The 17899-nt window shown below is 47.2% G+C and overlaps 1 protein-coding gene across 1 annotated transcript in view; it reads left to right on the top strand.

The window, feature by feature from the left end:
• Window positions 1-15084: 15084 nt before the first annotated feature.
• The window catches only part of CMTM4 (CKLF like MARVEL transmembrane domain containing 4), a 66743-nt gene continuing 63928 nt past the window's right edge, over window positions 15085-17899 (top strand). The window contains exon 1 of the mRNA XM_042970512.1: window positions 15085-15271. Within this exon, the coding sequence (XP_042826446.1) occupies window positions 15086-15271 (186 nt within the window). The 5' untranslated portion in view covers window position 15085. The remainder of the gene's footprint in view (window positions 15272-17899) is intronic.

Genomic DNA, 17899 nt, shown 5'->3' with positions numbered 1-17899 from the left:
TAATGTTTATTTTTGAGAGAGAGAGCGCAAGCAGGGAAGGGGTAGAGAGAGGGAGACACAGAATCTGAAGCAGGCTCCAGGCTCTGAGCTGTCAGCACAAAGCCCATCACGGGGCTCAAACCCACGAACTGCGAGATCATGACCTGAGCTGAACTTGGATGCTTAACTGACTGAGCTACCCAGGCGCCCCAGGCGAGTACAGTTTGGACAGATGAGGAACTGATTAAGAAGCAGAACCAGAAAGCAGCCCAAACTGGGGAACTTCATCCCTCTTGGGCCTCCTTCCTCTGTAAAAGTGGTATAAAATTTCTTTGCAGTCATTGTGAACAGTAGAGGAGGTACACGTGCACTTGGCATATGGTCGGTCTTCAATGTGATTGTTGGCCCTGAAGATACCTCTTGGAAACTCTGCATTGTTCCAGCAACTCCATTTGTACCTGTGGAGAATCTACCCATTCCATTTGTGGCATTTCACATTTTGTAGTTTAAATATCTCATCTATAAAGAATACAGGTAGAAGGGATGGACAACCTGTAACCGCTCACCTGGTGCAGTTCCCACGGGATGCCACATCTGACCCTGGATCCTGGAGGCAAGGACAGTGCTTGCTATTTACTACTGTATTTCTTACCCTGCAAGGCCTGCAGATAAACCACAAGGATGCAAAGTGCCATCCTGATGCTCTGCCACTTGAGGCGCAGGTGGTGCGTTCTGATTGGGAGAAACAGCAGGCCTGTAGCAGTGTGGTTGAGAGCAGGAGGAAGGAAGAAGCCAAAGCGCTCACCATGGATGGCCAGTGCTGGTACAAAGAGCCAGAACATAGCCGAGATGCAGCCCAGAAGTCTCCCTGGGCTCTGATTCTAAGGGGATCTTGCAGCGTGAGGAGAGGAGACACTGCCGAGGTAGCAGGGGTTTGAGAGGCCAGTAGAGGCGGGACTAGGGTTCTGTGTGGGAAGTTTGAGGTCACGAAGTCCCTTCCCCAACCTTGGGCAACATTTTAGCCAGGAGTTATCTAACCTTTCTAGTGTTTCCAATCTTAAGAAATTCTAATGTGGGTAAAGTTAAAATCTTTTTCCAGTACTGTTAACATTTAACTTTGTGTTCGTTCCATCTTTTCATTAAGCAATTCAAATCACAAGACCATTAAGGTATCTTCATATGTGAGGTTTTTCTAGAACATTTAATTGAACTTGTTTCTTGGATAGAACTGAATTTACATTTGTAAATGATCATCAGTCTTCTCTGTCTTCCCCCACCCTGCCTCCCCTCCAAACCCATCTCACCCAGTCAGCTTCTTGAAAGAACTCTTTAAAGTTCTAGAAAAGACAAGCAAGATGTGAACTGCAGATTGTAAGCATCTTAATTTTTGTTTGGGGAAGAACTCCCTTTAAAACTGTCCTTTTTTAAGGCAATGATTTAAAGAGTGGCAGTGCTTGTACATCTGCCAGGAGACTGTGGCATGTTACATCTGTCCTTGATATTTAAAATATTTGGCGCCATTTTACTGTGAATCCATTTTTGACTTACTCAGAATCAGCTAACAAATGCTAGCCTGGAATTAAACTTGGGAGTATATAGGAAACTAAACACTCTAGTTGTTTAGACTTTGTATACAAATAATACATACATGTTGAGAAGGTATTTCAGAAGTTCCAATTAATGTTAGGTGGCTTGCACCCTGAAAACCCATCTTAGAGGCATGTTCTCTCTCACAGCAGCACAGGAGGGAACAAACAGCAAGGATTTGCCCTGCACTGCCATAACTGCACAAGAATGCCGCTGGTTCTGGTGTAGGCTCTGCCCCTCACCAGGTAGCCTTGCTCTTGACATTCCTCTCTCCATTTGTAAAAGTTTAAATCTCGGTTTCCCAAGGTGTGTTCTGGGCATATCAAATTTTAGGTGGTCAAATGGGATTAGAAGATTCAAGGTTAAACTAAATTAAATAGATTTTTTAAAATTATTTTTTGAACTCCTGTATTTTTTTATTTTATTTACTTTCTTTAAAAAATGTTTTTTAATGTTTATTATTTGTTTTTGAGAGAGAGAGAGACGAACACAGCATGAGCAGGGGAGGGATAAAGAGAGAGGGTGACGCAGAATCTGAGGTGGGCTCCAGGCTCTGAACTGCCAGCACAGAGCCCGACGCGGGGCTTGAACCCACGAACCGTGAGATCATGACCTGAGCTGAAGTCAGACGCTTAACCAACTGAGCCACCAGGTGCCCCAACTTTTTTTTTTAATGTTTATTTATATTAGAGAGCATGAGCCCAGGAGGGGACAGAGGATCCGAAGTGGGCTCTGCCCTGATAGCCGAGAGCCCAGTGTGGGGCTCGAACTCACAAACTGAACTGTGAGATCATGATGTGAGCCAAAGTTGGACACTTAACCGACTGAGCCACTCAGGCACCCCCACAAACTAATTATATTTTTAAAGTGTATTTATTTTGAGAAAGAGTGAGCATGTACATGTGAGCAGAGGAGGGGCAGAGAGAGAATCCCGAGCAGGATCCATGCTGTCAGCACTGAGCCCCCCACGGGGCTCAACATCATGACCTGAGCTGAAATTGAGTTGGGACACTTAACTGACTGAACCACCCAGACACCCCAATAGATTCTTGTTCGGATTTGTTTTATGGGTAACTGGGTAGGTATAGCTCTTCAGAAGGGCTCAAGTGTTGGCTTTCCCAGCTAGCTGTGACTATGGACATCTTCCAGGTTCCACAGAATGCCCTTTGAAAACATTCACATGCAGGGCTACTAAGGCTCAGTCAAGATCCCTATTTTTATGACTGTTGGAATTTGGACTCTGGTGATATTTCTGTGTGGACTCTCAGTTTCCTTTCCCTTGCCCCACCTTCTCTTCCCTCTCACTTTCCCTGCTCCCAGGGAAATCAGCATTTGTAAATTGGTGGGTTTGCCATAATAGGAACACCCCCTGGGAAATTTTGCCCCTGGGAGTGGGTTTCTGTGACTCCCGTGGACGGCATGGTCACAGGCACAAAGGGCAATCCGGCACACATCTCGCTTCTGGCTCGAGTCCTCAAGGGAGGCATCACCAAACAGCCTCAAACCAGCCACTCTGCCAGATGGTTCTCACCCACGCTCAGAACCATAAGTATTTCTGGCACTGAGCTGAACCGGAACTGCTCTGACATAAAAGGAAAACCGTAGCCCACAGTCCGAGCCCTGACACATGGGCTGTCAGGTGGGCTTGTGTTTGAGTCCTGGCTCCAGAACTTAACAGTTGTGTAATTGTGGACAACTGAGACACGTGACCTCTCTGAATCTTAGCATCCTCATATCTCACAGGGAGGCTGGATGCATTGAGGTGAGTGCCTCTTGCAGTGCCAAGTGTGCAGATGGTCCTGAAACAGAACCAGCCCTGAACCGATTGTGTGAGAGAGAGACCTTCGTGCTGGAAATCACCACTTTCAAGATGGAGAAATAAACCCAGGTTGGGAAGTTACTCATCACCGTCACACAGGAAGGGAGCAGAGCTAGGACTGAGAATCCAGGTGTCCTTGCTTCTGTCTCGCTGCCTTCCTCTACCTAATCTGCACACTTTTCCCCAGCAAGGGCAGTGCTAAACACCAGGCCTTAAATACGAAGAAATAAATTGCTAGTTTAGACACCAAGCAAGAGAGCTATTTTAGGGCAGACAAGCTTTCAACACACTATAAATTCCATCACCTGGGCAACTGCCTGGTTTCTTGGGCAAGGCAGCTCTCCGCCATCTGCATGCGTAGGCTTCCAAATACGTGGTTGAGGTTTGTGACTTCTTGGGGCCTCCCCCTGCCTCTCCTCAGCAACCATTGCCATCTTCCAAAGAATAGTGGGCATGATTGGGTGACAGGAGATATTGCTGATAATGTAAACAAGGTAGGTTCTGCCCCTCCAGGACTAATAGTCCTCTGGGAGCAACAGCTAAGGCAAGCAATGTGTCTAACACCACAGTCATCTTTGCTCAAAACAAACCCCCAAATCACTGGCACTTTTCCCCGTCCCCACTGATTTGGCCCTAAAGTCTTTTTTTTTTTTTTTTTTTTTAGTTTATTTTGAGAGAGTGGGAGGGGCAGAGAGAGAGAGGAGAGACTAAATCCGAAGCAGGCTCCTTGCCCCATGAACCATGAGGTCATGACCTGAGCCGAGATCAAGAGTTGAATGCTTAGCTGACTGAGCCACCCAGGCACCCCTGGCCCTAAAGTCTAGGTGGGCAGAGCATGGTAGGTGTCTGGGGCTGGGGTGGGAAGCTATGGTGACCCAAAGGTGGTTTCTGGAACCTGAGCAGGGTGAAGAGAATGTCCCTTTAGGTGGGGATGAGGGAATGGCCAGGTGTTAAACAAACAAACAAACAAACAAACAAAAACTCTTTTCAGGGTGAAGAGGGCATCTTAGGAGAAGGGCACAGGGCATCAGAGCCCAAGTGGTGTGAAGACAGCAAACCCATGGGAGGCTGGCCTGACTCAGGTATCCATCCAGAAGGAGGAAGGAGGGCATCGCATGGAGTGTCAGAACCTGAGCCCAGTGAAGTGAGTCTCTGTGTGAGACGAGGGGCCCAATATGGGGTCATATGGTAGGAGGGCACCTGTGGAGGGATTGGAGAGATGGAGATTGGAAAGTGGTTACATACAGGGGCATCGGTCATGTAAATTAATGTATGAAAGATGATAACCAGGCTTCTCACTGCCAGAGAAGGGAGTAACAAATAATGGGAAGATTAACAAATAATGGAAATAGAAAACTAGAGTATTGGAATGGAGCTAGAGACATTAGGGTAAACTCGTGGTTTTCAATACACACACACACACACACACACACACACACACACACACACACACACATACACAGATGTGTGTATTTATATACATATGTATATTCCCTAGCTATCTGCACTGAGAGGGTCTGGGAGCACCAACAGCCCAAGTGAGCATACTTCATGCCTAGATTTTGGCTCCTAAGTACTATTCTCCAGTAAAGTAAATCAGGGCTCCTTGGAGAAATAGCTGATTCTAGAACTGGGGCAGGGGAAGTGTCAGCTTGGGAGATCTGTGCTGGAAAGTAAGAAAGAGCTCAAAGAATAGGGAGACATCAAAAAAAAAAAAAAACAAAAAAACAAAACCCACATTGATCAGCTTGCTAATCAATTCAAAGCCAATTTGAGCATTTAAAAAAATAATAATGGATTATAACTCATTAAAAGAATAGAAAATCATGAGTCTATATTTGATATAAAGTAATAAATTATACGTCAGAACTGGCATTCCATTTCTCATCAGCATTTCAATTTATATGATTTATTCAGTGGGTTATAATTCATTACAATCAATATTTATTTGGATTCTTAAATTGACTCAGGTGTGTTCATTACAAGGGGTAAAAAGAGTAACTTAATAGTGGAGAAGCCTGGTAGATACAAGCTTCAGCTACTATGAAAGTGAACATCATTAGTAATAGGACAAACCTCAATCATGTGCCTCCCGATAGGCTGTACTGAGAAGCATATAATTTCTAGGGTGCCAAAAATGTATGACCTGAATCTAATCCCAAGGAAACATCAGAGAAACTCAGATTGGAGGATATTTCTGCAAAATAATTGGCTGTAATCTTCCAAAGTGTGAAGGTCGTGAAAGTCAAGACAAGTCTGAGGAACTGTTCCAGTGTGAAGGAGACTAAAAAGATAATAAGGCAACACATGATCCTTACTGGGATCATTTAGCTACAAAGATGTAGGGACATTTGGCAAAACTTGAATGGGATCCAAAGATTAGATGGTAGTAATGTGTCCATAATTTCCTGGCTTTGATGGTTGTATTCTGCTAAAGGAGGAGAATGTCTCTGTAGGACGTATGCACTACTAAAGTATTTGGGTGTGATAGGATACTAGGTTGGCAGCTTACTTTCAAATAGTTCAGAGGAAAAGAAGTTCTTTTTACTGTACTTACAGGCTTTTTTGTTTGTAATTTTGAGATTGTTTCCAAGTAAATACATTGAATTAAAACAAACAGCCTTCAAGTCAGCCCATGTACACAGGCTAAAGATCAAAAGCTGTGTACCATTCAGGCCTCTGACAATAGCTCTTAAAACCTCTCCACCCCCATGACTTCTTTACTAAATATGTCCTTCCGCCACTACTTCATTCCCTCCTCTAATCTCCTGAGCTCCCAGACTCTGCCCTAGGCTTGTCCTACTATCATACTTTCCTGCCCTTTCTGACCACTTACCTAAGGCCTGTCCATCCTTTGAGGCTTAGCTCAGGTGCCCACGAATCCGGGGACCTCCAGTCCCCCCTTCAAGAATCAGACTCCCTGGGGCGCCTGGGTGGCGCAGTCGGTTAAGCGTCCGACTTCAGCCAGGTCACGATCTCGCGGTCCGTGAGTTCGAGCCCCGCGTCAGGCTCTGGGCTGATGGCTCGGAGCCTGGAGCCTGTTTCCGATTCTGTGTCTCCCTCTCTCTCTGCCCCTCCCCCGTTCATGCTCTGTCTCTCTCTGTCCCAAAAATAAATAAAAAACGTTGAAAAAAAAAAATTAAAAAAAAAAAAAAAAAAAAAAAAAAAAAAAAAGAATCAGACTCCCTGAACTCTTGGGATGTTTCTGGCTGCACCAGGGTTTCCTTGAATGGGTCTGGGGATCCCTAGGCATCCACAGATGTTCTCTTGGGGGCTCTGAGACCTTTTTTCTTTTAAAGGGTTGTATCCATTATTTAACGTAACGGAGACTGCTACCCATTTGATAGAGAAGATAAGACTGAATTATTTATCTGTACTTTTTGTTTTCACTCAAATCTGATTGGGTCAGTCCCCTGCTTAAAGAGCCCAGTTTAACTCTAATGGCTCACCTGAGTGCAGGGGCCTTCCCAATGTGTTCCCAACCTACCCTGCTCATCTATCCCTCCCCTTGCCCTTCACATACCCTTCAACCCTCCCTGTCTGAACACAAACTCAGGCTGCTCACCTTTTTATGAATCCCTTTCTGTCAGGCCTTTGCTCAGGCTAGCTCCTTGTTCCAGAATGCCTTGTCCTGCTTGTTCAGAATAATGACAACAATAATGAGTGAATATTTGCTGAGTGTCTACTTTGTCTCCATCACCATTCTAAACGCTTCACAATTGACAGACGGGGAAACAGCCCACAGATGTTAACATCTTTTCTGAGGTTATACAGCCAGTGACTATAGTTCTGTGTTCCCCCAATGGTTACTGGCATGCCTACCCCGCGTCTGGCCCTGGGCGAGGCCCAGAGGACACAACACAGATCATGGTCTGGAAGAGCTGCAGATGGGTGGGTAAACAGCGAGTTATACATCATGTAGTACATACTTTGATGCAAGGGGCTGCGGAAGCCAGGGCAGGAGCATCTGACCCAGCCTGGGGGCTCAGGAAGATATTCCTGGATGAGTTGGCATCTAGCCTGAGCCCTACAGGATAACTAGGAGTTGGCCCTCTTCATTGTGCTATTTTGAGTGTTAAATGAGTTAATTTATGACAACCAAGTAGAGCCATGTCTGGTACATGGAATGCATTTTAAAAGTGCCTTCTTTTCCTCCTTGGCCTCAGAAAGGAATGGGTGTTCATATTGCAGGTTTGGGGGGCCAGCAAGTGGCATTATGAATTATGTTTTAGCCTCGTGGAACTCAGGACACCCAAGGGTAATATCTAGTGGGCAACTGGATCTAAGTGACTGGAGCTCAGGAGGATGGTCTCGAGTCATGGGAAAGGTGATGAAACTAGTACCCTGAGAAACACTGAACTCCAGGGACCAAACCTATACAGATGACTGAAAAGTGCAGCCAGAGAGGTAGGAGGAAAGTCAGGAGAGCCTGGGACCATATAGGTCAGCCAATGAGACTGCTTCCAGAAGGTAGAACAGGTGGCAGGATCACATACTAATGAGTGAATTCCTATTTCACCTTTAAGACCCACGTTAGCTCCTTGAAGCTTTCCCTGACCTCTCCTACTCCAGGCAATTGCACTGGCCTTGTTGTCCTATAGATATTTGCAGCAGCAGATTCCTGTCCACACCTTAGGCTTAGGCATCAGACCCTTCAGGAGGTCCTGAAAATCTACCCCTAGGGGCGCCTGGGTCGCTCAGTTGGTTAAGCGACTCTTAATTTCCGCTTGGGTCATGATCTCACAGTTTGTGGCTTCAAGCCCTGTGTGGGGCTCTGCGCTTACAGTGCAGAGCCTGCTTGGGATTCTCTCTCCCTCTCTCTCTCTCTCTCTCTCTCTCTGCTCCTCCCCTGCTCATGCTCTCTCTCTCTCTCTCAAAAAAAAAAAAAAAATCTTCTTGAATGATTCCTGTGCTTACTGAAGTTTGTATATACCTCTGTGTTCTACAGAGAAAAAGCCCAGGGTAGGGTTCTCATTGGCTTAACTCACATCCCAGGCCCACCCTGGTAGGAGGGAACCATGACTGATCAATCTTGGGTCAAGTGCCTACTCTTCCTAGGTAAGCATCAGCAGGGAGGTGGGAGGTGGGTGTTGGATTAGAGAAGGAGCAGTCCAGAACAAGGTGGGGGTGCTGTCCTTAGAAGCAGGGGCATAGATGCTAGGCAGATGGAAGCAAGCATGCCCACTCTGGTCCCACAATGGCTACCCCCACAATTCTTTTGTGAGAGACTCAAGGCTGCAGCATGTGGCCCAGTGGCCGGCACATGGAAGCGGGCCATCAGCAAATGTCTGGTTTATGTATGTTATCCCCTGGCTACCGCAGTGACTCTCCAAAGTTCCCAGGCTAGTTTAGTCAGCATCCAGCCTGGAATGACCACGGGTACTGGAGGGAAGGCAGCACCCACGTTTCCTTACAGTCACACTTTCCACCTTCTCTAGAAAACCATTCCCCCTTCTCTGCCACGGGAAGAGAAGGTGGAGAGCAGCCAGGGAGAAGCAAGGCAGCTGCCGAGCAGGCAAATCTTTCCCCAAATCATCAAGTGCCCGCAGGGTTTGGTGGCAGCAGGACCTGCAAACTGGCATCCCACGGAGGGTGGGATTCCACCGGAGTCTCCAGGAAGGGGCGCAGATGGATTGGCTTGAGTTGTCCTTGGTCATAGGAACTGAAGGAATGTCAAACTGGAAAATCCCAGCAAGCACTATTTTTAGAGAAGACTTGGAGAGCATTTTTCTGGCTGGAGTGACAAGTTTTTTCAGAAGCAGCAGTTAACTGCAGTTCAGGGCTGCAGCATCTGAACTGCTCCCGGCTGGAATTCGCCCAGGCCCAGCCCTCCCTCCAGGCATGTGGGAATGAATGCACAGCAGCACAGCGCAGCACAGCCAGAGGGGTCCGGTCACTACCCCCCACCCCTGCCTTGGGACAACAGGGGCATCTGCTTCTTTCAAACACAAAAATGGCGTGTTTATTTTTACATCTTTGAGTCTAATCCTTCAGACACAAGGAATTTGTATGGGTACTTTTCCTTGAAAGGCTTTTTAAAAGTGAAATTGTTTCAAACTAAGTTGTTAGTCTTGTGACATTAAACATAAGATTTTCTTGTGCATTTGGTTCATTTTGATATTAACACTGATCGGGCGCCTGGGTGGCTCAGTGGGTTAAGTGACTGGCTCTCGATTTCAGCTCAGGTCATGATCTTGCGGTTCATGGTTTTGAGCCCCACATCGGGCTCTGTGCTGACAGTGTAGAGCCTGCTTGGGATTCTCTGTTTCCCAATCTCTTTCTCTCTCTAAGTAAATAACCTTTAAAAAGGATGATATCAACATTGATAATTGTTCATGATAAACTTAATTTGTCTTCCCACTATATACTTCATGCTTGAGATGTTCTACTTCACCACCAATGTCTATATTTTTGTTTGAGGGAGAAGTCTGTAGGGATCCTGCTAATTACTGAGCTTATTAGAAGTAGATTAGATCTATTGCTTAATTGACATTACAGGAAAAACTATGCCCATCTGCAACACTCACAGAGATGCACTAGGGAGACCTCAGTAAGAAATGAAGTGAAATGTGAACCCCCCCCCCCCGCCCCCGCCCTTCAGCAACACTAGGCACTGCCTCCAGGTATAGAACACCAGGGACCACCATTTGGGAAGGTGTTTTGTTTGCTTCCAGTCCTTAATGGAATTTAGAACTAAAGTCCTTGTAGGACCAATGCTCTTGAGGTTAGAACTTTTTCCATGAGTCCATGGAATCATTGTGCTTGTGGAGGGGGGCTAGAGTGAGGAGGCCTCCAGACTTGGAGGTGGTTGCCCTTGGAGGGAACCAAGCCCAGAGCTAAATGAGAGGCTCAGGGGCTTGGGTGGGGCTGGGCCTGATCAAGGTGAGCCAGGGTAACCTGGGGAATAGCCCGTATCGAAAGATGCTATATACTCTGAGCAGCTCTTTCAGGATGAGTTCAGGGATTGAGATATGAATCAGCAATATGATTGTTGGCAGAGTCTATCCACTGGCAGCAATTAGTAAAGTAACATCTGGTTTATTCATCAGGCTCCCTGAGTCTGGTTGCCTTAAGTCAGCCTTGGATATGTGGACCAGGCCCTGAAACCCAGGGACCTGTCAGAAGGCTGCCTGCTTCTCTATCATTTATCATCTGCATTTTGATCTCAGCACTGATAGACACTTGGAGGCACAGCTACAGCCACAGACTCATGATGTATTACAATTTAAAACTGAGGAAGGTACCATAATACCAAGTTTTACCTACCATTACTATGTGGGATTCCTAACGACATCCTTTGGAAGTCTGTTTAACTTCTGTTAAAAACCAGAAGTAAAAATTTTGAGTCTGTCCCCAGAACTAAAAATAAACTAGGCTAGTGTCCAGGAACAGGGAACAGTTAATAAGTACTGGAGGAAGCCTCTAATCTTGCTTCCGCTCAATCCTTCTCCCTCATGAAGCCAGAGAGAGAGCTCTAAAAGTCAGGCCTCCTGGGCCACTCTCCCCTTTAATACTCTTCTGTTCAGAGTCCACCCTGTCGCATGGCCCACAAGACTGCACAGGGACCAGCCCGAGGCTTCCCTCCAGCTTCAGGTCTTGTCTGCCCTCCTCCTCCCTCTGAATTCTGCATTTGAGCCTCTTCTCTGGGCCTTTTCACATTTTGTTCCCTCTGCCTGGAACACTCTTCCAGCAACCCTTATCATCTCTTTGCTTAGCTAGCTGCCGTTCACATTTCAAATCTCAGCTGAAATTCTGATCCAGAGATTCAGTTAAATCCTTGCTGGAAATTCCCATAGCACCGTGAACAATACTCAGCACATGCTCCGCTATACTTACTGGTTTTAATACTTACTCTCCACGTCCTTGCTGGCAGGGACTCCATCTGCCTTGCTCACCACTGACTCTCAAGTTCCTTTTTAAAAAATTGTCTTTAACTTAGCTTTTATTTTCAATTTTTTTTTTTTATTTTTTAAAATATTTTATTTTACTTTTTAAAGTAATCTCTAGGGGCGCCTGGGTGGCTCAGTCGGTTGAGCGGCCGACTTCGGCTCGGGTCATGATCTCACGGTCCGTGAGTTCGAGCCCCACATTGGGCTCTGTGCTGACAGCTCAGAGCCTGGAGCCTGTTTCAGATTCTGTGTCTCCCTCTCTCTGACCCTCCCCCGTTCATGCTCTGTCTCTCTCTGTCTCAAAAATAAATAAATGTTAAAAAAAAATTTTAAAGTAATCTCTATACCCAGCGTGGGGCTTGAACTCATGACCCCAAGATCAAGAGTCACATGCTCCACCGACTGAGCCAGCAAGGTACCCCAACTTAGCTTTTATTTTTGTTAAAGTTATATGTGCACACAGAGTTAAGAGAATCAAATAGTTCTATAAGGCCTATAACCCTCGTTAACTTTCCTGTTCCCCAGAGGCAACGCTTTGAAACTTTTAACATTATTTTTGTACTTTTCTTTATATTTTTAATTAACAAGCATATACTGCTACCTCTTGATTTTTCAGTTTTAAGCATCTACTGATCTCTCACAATAGATGATGGGTATTTAGAGCTCTTGCACACACTGCCCTTCTCATCACACCTGCACACATCCTGTCCCTCTATCCTTTCCTTTCTACAAGGGTTACTTACTTCTGGCTAGATCAGCATTCATTGTTTATATTATTATAGTTATGCAAATATTATTGACAACTGAGCCATGTGATTTACCATACTTTTCTCTGCATCCTTTTATTTTTCCTGCAGTTAATAAATATATATGAATATTTGCTTAGTTCTCTATACGTTTATCCCTAACTGATCTCAAAACTCTCCCCAAACTATGTATCTTTCTGTCTGTATATTCAACACATTAATTTCATCTTGAAGAAGTGTCTCAAAGCCTCTGGCTCCTCCAGGCTGGGCTGGCTGACTCACAGCCCTGATGCAGAGGGGTCTCTGCCCCACTCACCCTGTGATCCTTACCACCTCTTCCTAGGCTGCACCCACCCTTTGCTAGATCCTGCATCCTTTGCTTCCTTGGTTTAAATCCTTGTTTTGATGGTGTCCTCCAGCAGTCTCCTAAGAAAAGGATAAAGGGAATCTCTGCATGTCTGAAAGAGACATCAATCATACCTGATTGATACTCCAGATGGAATCAGATTTCAAGGTGAGGATCATTTTTCCTCAGGATATGGAAGACTTTGCTTCATTTCCTTGTAGCGCCCAAAGTTGCTGTAGAAAAGTCTGATGCCTTTCTGATTCCTGATATTTTATAATGAAACCTGCTCTGTTCCTCTCTGGAGCTTTGAGCATCTTGTCCTTGCCGGTCCGATGTACATGGGTGCAAGTCTGTGCTGGGCACTGTGCTGGGCGCTGGTGGGTCCTTTAAATCCAAAACTCATGTCCTATGGTTCAGAATAATGTTACTAAATTATTATTTTATGGTCTCTTCCCTCCAATTTTCCTGATTTTAATTCCATGCAAGTCTTACTATTCTATTATTCTCTCGGTCTATTCCTCTAATTTTCTTATCTTTTCTCTCATTTTCCATCTCTTTGTCTTTTGGCTCTACTTCCTGTAAGATTTCCTTTTCTTTAATTCTAATGAATTTTTAATTTTTTTTTTTTTTTTTGCTTTCATATTAGTTAGCATTAGTTATTAAGACACACACACACACACACACACACACACACACACTTTTCAATATAGTAACCCTGTCCTCAACTGTGCCTCATGATCCCTAGCTAAGAGACTCTGTTTTATCTTCTCCAGAGAATAAAACTCCACTCTTGGAGGATGGGCATGAGAAGAGATTCAGGGATCCAATTGCTTCTTAAAAAGACTTTCAATTGATTTTTTTCTTTTATTCCTTGCTTCCACCTCCACTTCTACATGTGCTTGGTGCTGCCCATCCCAGAACCTTTTGTTCTGTGATATAATGTAAGTTGCAGTTCAGCCTTTCCCTGTGCATTTTAGGGTTTAGCTTTCTTGGAGCTGCTAAGTCAGTTATCACTTGCCTAGTTGCTATTCTGACTCCAACTTTGTTGCCATTGTCTTCTTTACCATTCTTTGTTGCAGTGGTTTTATGCCCTAAAATCAATCAATCAATCAATCAATCCCTGTAACTGTCATTTCACTGGGATTTTGGGAAACAACAGGGGCCAAGGCCTACATCCAACTTGCTGTCTTTACCTGGCAGTTTATCTCCAGTTCCTAGTATATTTCTTAGCACATAGTAAGTGCCCAATACAGATTTGTTGGTTGAATTGAGTATTAGAAATACTGTCTTTCCCATCTTTGGTAAGCCAAAGATGAAAACCCTTTAAATGGAAATCTTGTTAGTTATGATGTTTACTGCATCTCAGCTTGGAGTTCACCAATTATATTGTGAACTATCTAAATTATATATTAAGCAATATTATGTGGTGTACAAAGTTGGAACCTGGGCTCCACTCACCACCAAACTGTGTGGCCTGGGACAAACTACTACCAATCGCCACACTTAGTCTGCCCTTCTGTAAAATGGGAATAATAATACTTTCTTCAAGTGTCTTCCTCAGTGCCTACAGCATGGGAAGCTCTCAATATTTGTGGTGTGTAAGAGTTCAATACCAAAGCGACAATTCTTAGAAGTCAGTGTTTTACTTAAGCTTAAAATTAGCCTTCACACTTGAATTGCAAATTGGTTCTTAATTAATGCCCGTCAGAGCAAAAATCTGTGTTTAACTTGACTTGATGATTAGATAGCGATTACAAAATCTTGTCAGCTGAGAGGCAACTACTGTTGCTTATCGAGGGTCTACAATGTGCTAGCGCCCCTCCTCGGTCAGGCCGGTGGATGTAGAACTTAAACTGGGAATTATTCGTAAGTATTTACCGTGTATGTCTTGCAGACCCCGTGCTGAGCGACCCCTCACTCACTGTAGTTTCATTACCGCCGCGCTCAGTCCCTGGCCTCTCTGTACTGGCTTGTTGCAAGGCGTCCAGGGTGGGAACCCAGACCCTTGGACTCCTCTCGCCAGACCCACCCTGGGCCAATCACGGTTGGCAGCAGGGTTCGCACAGCACATTTTGGTCTTCGCCGGTAAGTCTCCCAGCCTACCTGCAGAGAACCCCACTTCCTCCAGAAGAGAAACTAAGGTAGCGCCCTGGGAAAGCAACTCCGTGTCCTTTAAGTCCACTTAGACCCTCCCCTTAGCCCCCATTCCTCTCGGTCCCCGCGACCCCCGCCCCTCGCAGGCGGGGATGGCAGGGCTTGCAGAGAGCCTCCCGGGCCCCTGCGCACAGGCAGGTGAGGGCGGGGTCCGAGGAGACGGCGTCCCGCCCCGCCCCGAGGCCCCGCCTCCCGAGGCCCCTAGGCGCGGGCGGCCGCCTCCGTCTCGCCCTAGCCGCGGAGCGCCGCCGAGCGGCTGGCGGGTGGGCGCTCGCTCCGCCCCCTCCCGGCCCGCTCCGCCGGCTCCCGCCTCCTTCTCTCTCCTCCTGCTCCCGCCTCCCTCCCTTTCCGCTGCCGAGGCGGCGGGAGCCGATCCCAAGCTGACCGAATCGCGGCTGCAGCCGGGCGGCGGGCTCAGAGGAGGAGGAGGAGGCGGCGGCGGCGGCGGGGCGGGCCGCGGGCGGTCAGTCCGGCGGCGGCGGCGGCGATGCGGCGGCCCCGCTGAGCCGGCCAGCTCCGGGCGCCGGGGGCCGGCCGCGCGAGGCGGCCCGGGCCGGGCGGCAGCATGCGGAGCGGCGAGGAGCTGGACGGCTTCGAGGGCGAGGCCTCGAGCACCTCCATGATTTCGGGCGCCAGCAGCCCGTACCAGCCCACCACCGAGCCGGTGAGCCAGCGCCGCGGGCTGGCCGGCCTGCGCTGCGACCCCGACTACCTGCGCGGAGCGCTCGGCTGTCTCAAGGTCGCCCAAGTGGTAGGTGCCGGGCGGGGCCCCAGGTGCGGGCTGGCGGCCTAGCCGGGAGTCTTCCCTCCCCTCTCTCGCTTCGGGGGCTCAGGCCCGGCCGGCCGCCGCCGCGCACCCACTTCCCGGGGCCAGACCCCAGTTCCTCGCACCCCCTTCTTCTTCGCGGGGTCCTGGGCCGCCCTTCCACCTTCCTTGGGGACCCTGCCCTCTCCAGACTTGCAGCCTCAGCCGTGCGCCTCCTACCTGAACACCTGCCCCCGGGCCTACCTGTCCACTCCCGACTTCGCTGTCGCGAGCCTTTTTCATTATTGGGCTTGGTGGTCCGCGGAGCCCGGCGCGAAGGTCATGCTGACCCCCGATTAACTACTGATCACAGCAATTTGTGGCAGGTTTTCGGGGCCCGCACAACCTACACCTCTCCTGAAGGCCCTTCTCTGTGTCTGCTTCCACTTCTGGGGACTGTGGCTTGGCTTCCTCCTCCGCACCTAGCAGAGTGCCGGGCTTAGGGCAGACGCTCAGTAAATGTTTGTTGAATGGAAGCATGTAGCCTAGATGCAGTGGGGGCGCCCAGATCTAACCCCCAAAATCTCCAGTTTATACCGCAGAGGTTTGAATCCGCCTACTTAACCTAGAAGACAGAACCAGCATCCCTGAATCCTCCGCCCCAGCACGGTGGCTGGCATTGCCCAATTGGTACCCAGAGTTAAATCATTCGAGGAGGACAGCCAGTTTTGGAGGCAACAGAGACAACTTTCTGTCGGACTTGTCCATAGTAGAGATCATTTCTCAGAATTGTTTTCAGCTTCCAGGGTATGCAGGGCAGTGGCCTGGCACCTCTGCCCCTCTTTCATGGTTTTTGTAACAAGCCTCTCTGGGCAGTTGCCTGGCTCTCTTGTGGACAGGGCATGCTCCAAATTCAGAAGAAAACTGTGTCCCAATATTATACCCTGTCACAGGTAGGCCTTCCTCTGAGGCCCGGCAGCAAAACTTTATAGCCTTCTAGCCCGAGAAGCCATTTGCATGGAGCCGCAGTGTATGTACATTTTGTTTCTTCCAAGCATTGGGCTGGTGCTTACTTGAGTCCATAGATAAACGTCCCTTAGGAGTAATATAAAATGTGGACACCCTTTAAATAAAGGTCTCAGTGTTTGTAAATTGCAGAATCATAGACTATTTTCTCTTTGGTGAAAGGCTTGTTCTGCTGATTGCCAGGGGATATTTTTGAAGGGCTCTAAGGAAAGACAAATGGAATGGGTTATCCCTATCTAGAATTTTAAACTGACCTTATCTGGTAAGCTGGAATGTCCTCAGAGATGTGTTGGTTCTGTTGTTAGGCACTGGTGCTAGCAAAGAGAGTGGAGGAGGTGGGGGAGGGAGAGGGCTGGTGGTAGTGTCTAACTGCCTTTTAAAAGGCAGCTAGCCAATGTTTGAGTATAGCACAGATAATCAGAAATGAGTAAAAAAGATCACGGTGAACTTGGACCCAGGTGGAAAATAGGGCCTTGTGAAGTACCTTGCTTTGTTTATTCTGTGGACTTTTGAAAGTAAATAGAACTTGCCAGTCCAAGGATCTGGTAAAAGAATGAAAATCAGTAGTTGTATAAAATGCTAATTGCCATCTCATTGCCGGAACTTGGTCACCTAAGGCCAGAAATGGAAGCCAGTGGTATTTGTTACTGCCTTGTGGTAAGGTCCTGTTTTGTTGTAGAAATTTACTTTTCATCTGGAAAAATTTGGGGTCCCAGCCCCTAAAATCTCACCTAACTCTGCCATTTGTCTAATGTGTTGGATTTAAACAGCAAGAGGATGGGTGAGTGAAAAAAGGGACCTGCTTAAAGGTTATGGCAACTTGAAACAGTCTTCCATGTACGTGGCTTCTCAGCCCTGATGTAAGTTAGGGTTTTTAGGGTAGAAAAGCCCCCTCAAAGCTCCAGGAAGTTGAACTATAGATTTAAACAAGAAGTCATTATGAAGATATTTTTAAGATGTTACAAAGCTCAAAATCCCACTACAAATATGGATGTTACAATTCTTTCTTTTTTTTTTTTTTTTTTTTAATCTCACTTATTTTTGAGAGACAGAGCGTGAGAAGGGGAGGAGCAGAGGGAGAGGGAGACACAGAATCCGAAGCAGGTTCCAGGCTCTGAGCTGTCAGTGCAGAGCCTGACACGGGGCTCAAACCCACAAACCTCGAGATCATGACCTGAGCTGAAGTCAGACATTTAACCACCTGAGCCACCCAGGTGCCCCTGGATGTTATAATTCTTATATTAGAGTTTATATTATGGTTAACTTACTGTTTTTGAGAAAAATTTGACTGTTTTTCATTTTAGTGTTTAATGAACTTTTTTTTGTGGTTTGTGGCCTATTGCAACCTGTAGCCATCCTCGCTACTTTGCGTGTGGTCCCCAGAACAGCGGCATTGTCAGCATCAGAGAGCGTGTTAGAAATGCAGAATCAGGGGCACCTGGGTGGCTCAGTCGGTTAAGCGTCCGACTTTGCTCAGGTCACAATCTCGCGGTCCGCGGGTTCGAGCCCCGCGTCGGGCTCTGGGCTGATGGCTCAGAGCCTGGAGCCTGCTTCCGATTCCGTGTTCCCCTCTCTCTCTGCCCCTCCCCCGTTCATGCTGTGTCTCTC

Source organism: Panthera tigris, chromosome E2, assembly GCF_018350195.1.
Source record: "Panthera tigris isolate Pti1 chromosome E2, P.tigris_Pti1_mat1.1, whole genome shotgun sequence".
Classification (NCBI taxonomy): domain Eukaryota; kingdom Metazoa; phylum Chordata; class Mammalia; order Carnivora; family Felidae; genus Panthera; species Panthera tigris.
Note: the sequence above shows the minus strand (reverse complement) of the source record. Positions and strands in the feature narration are given on the sequence as shown.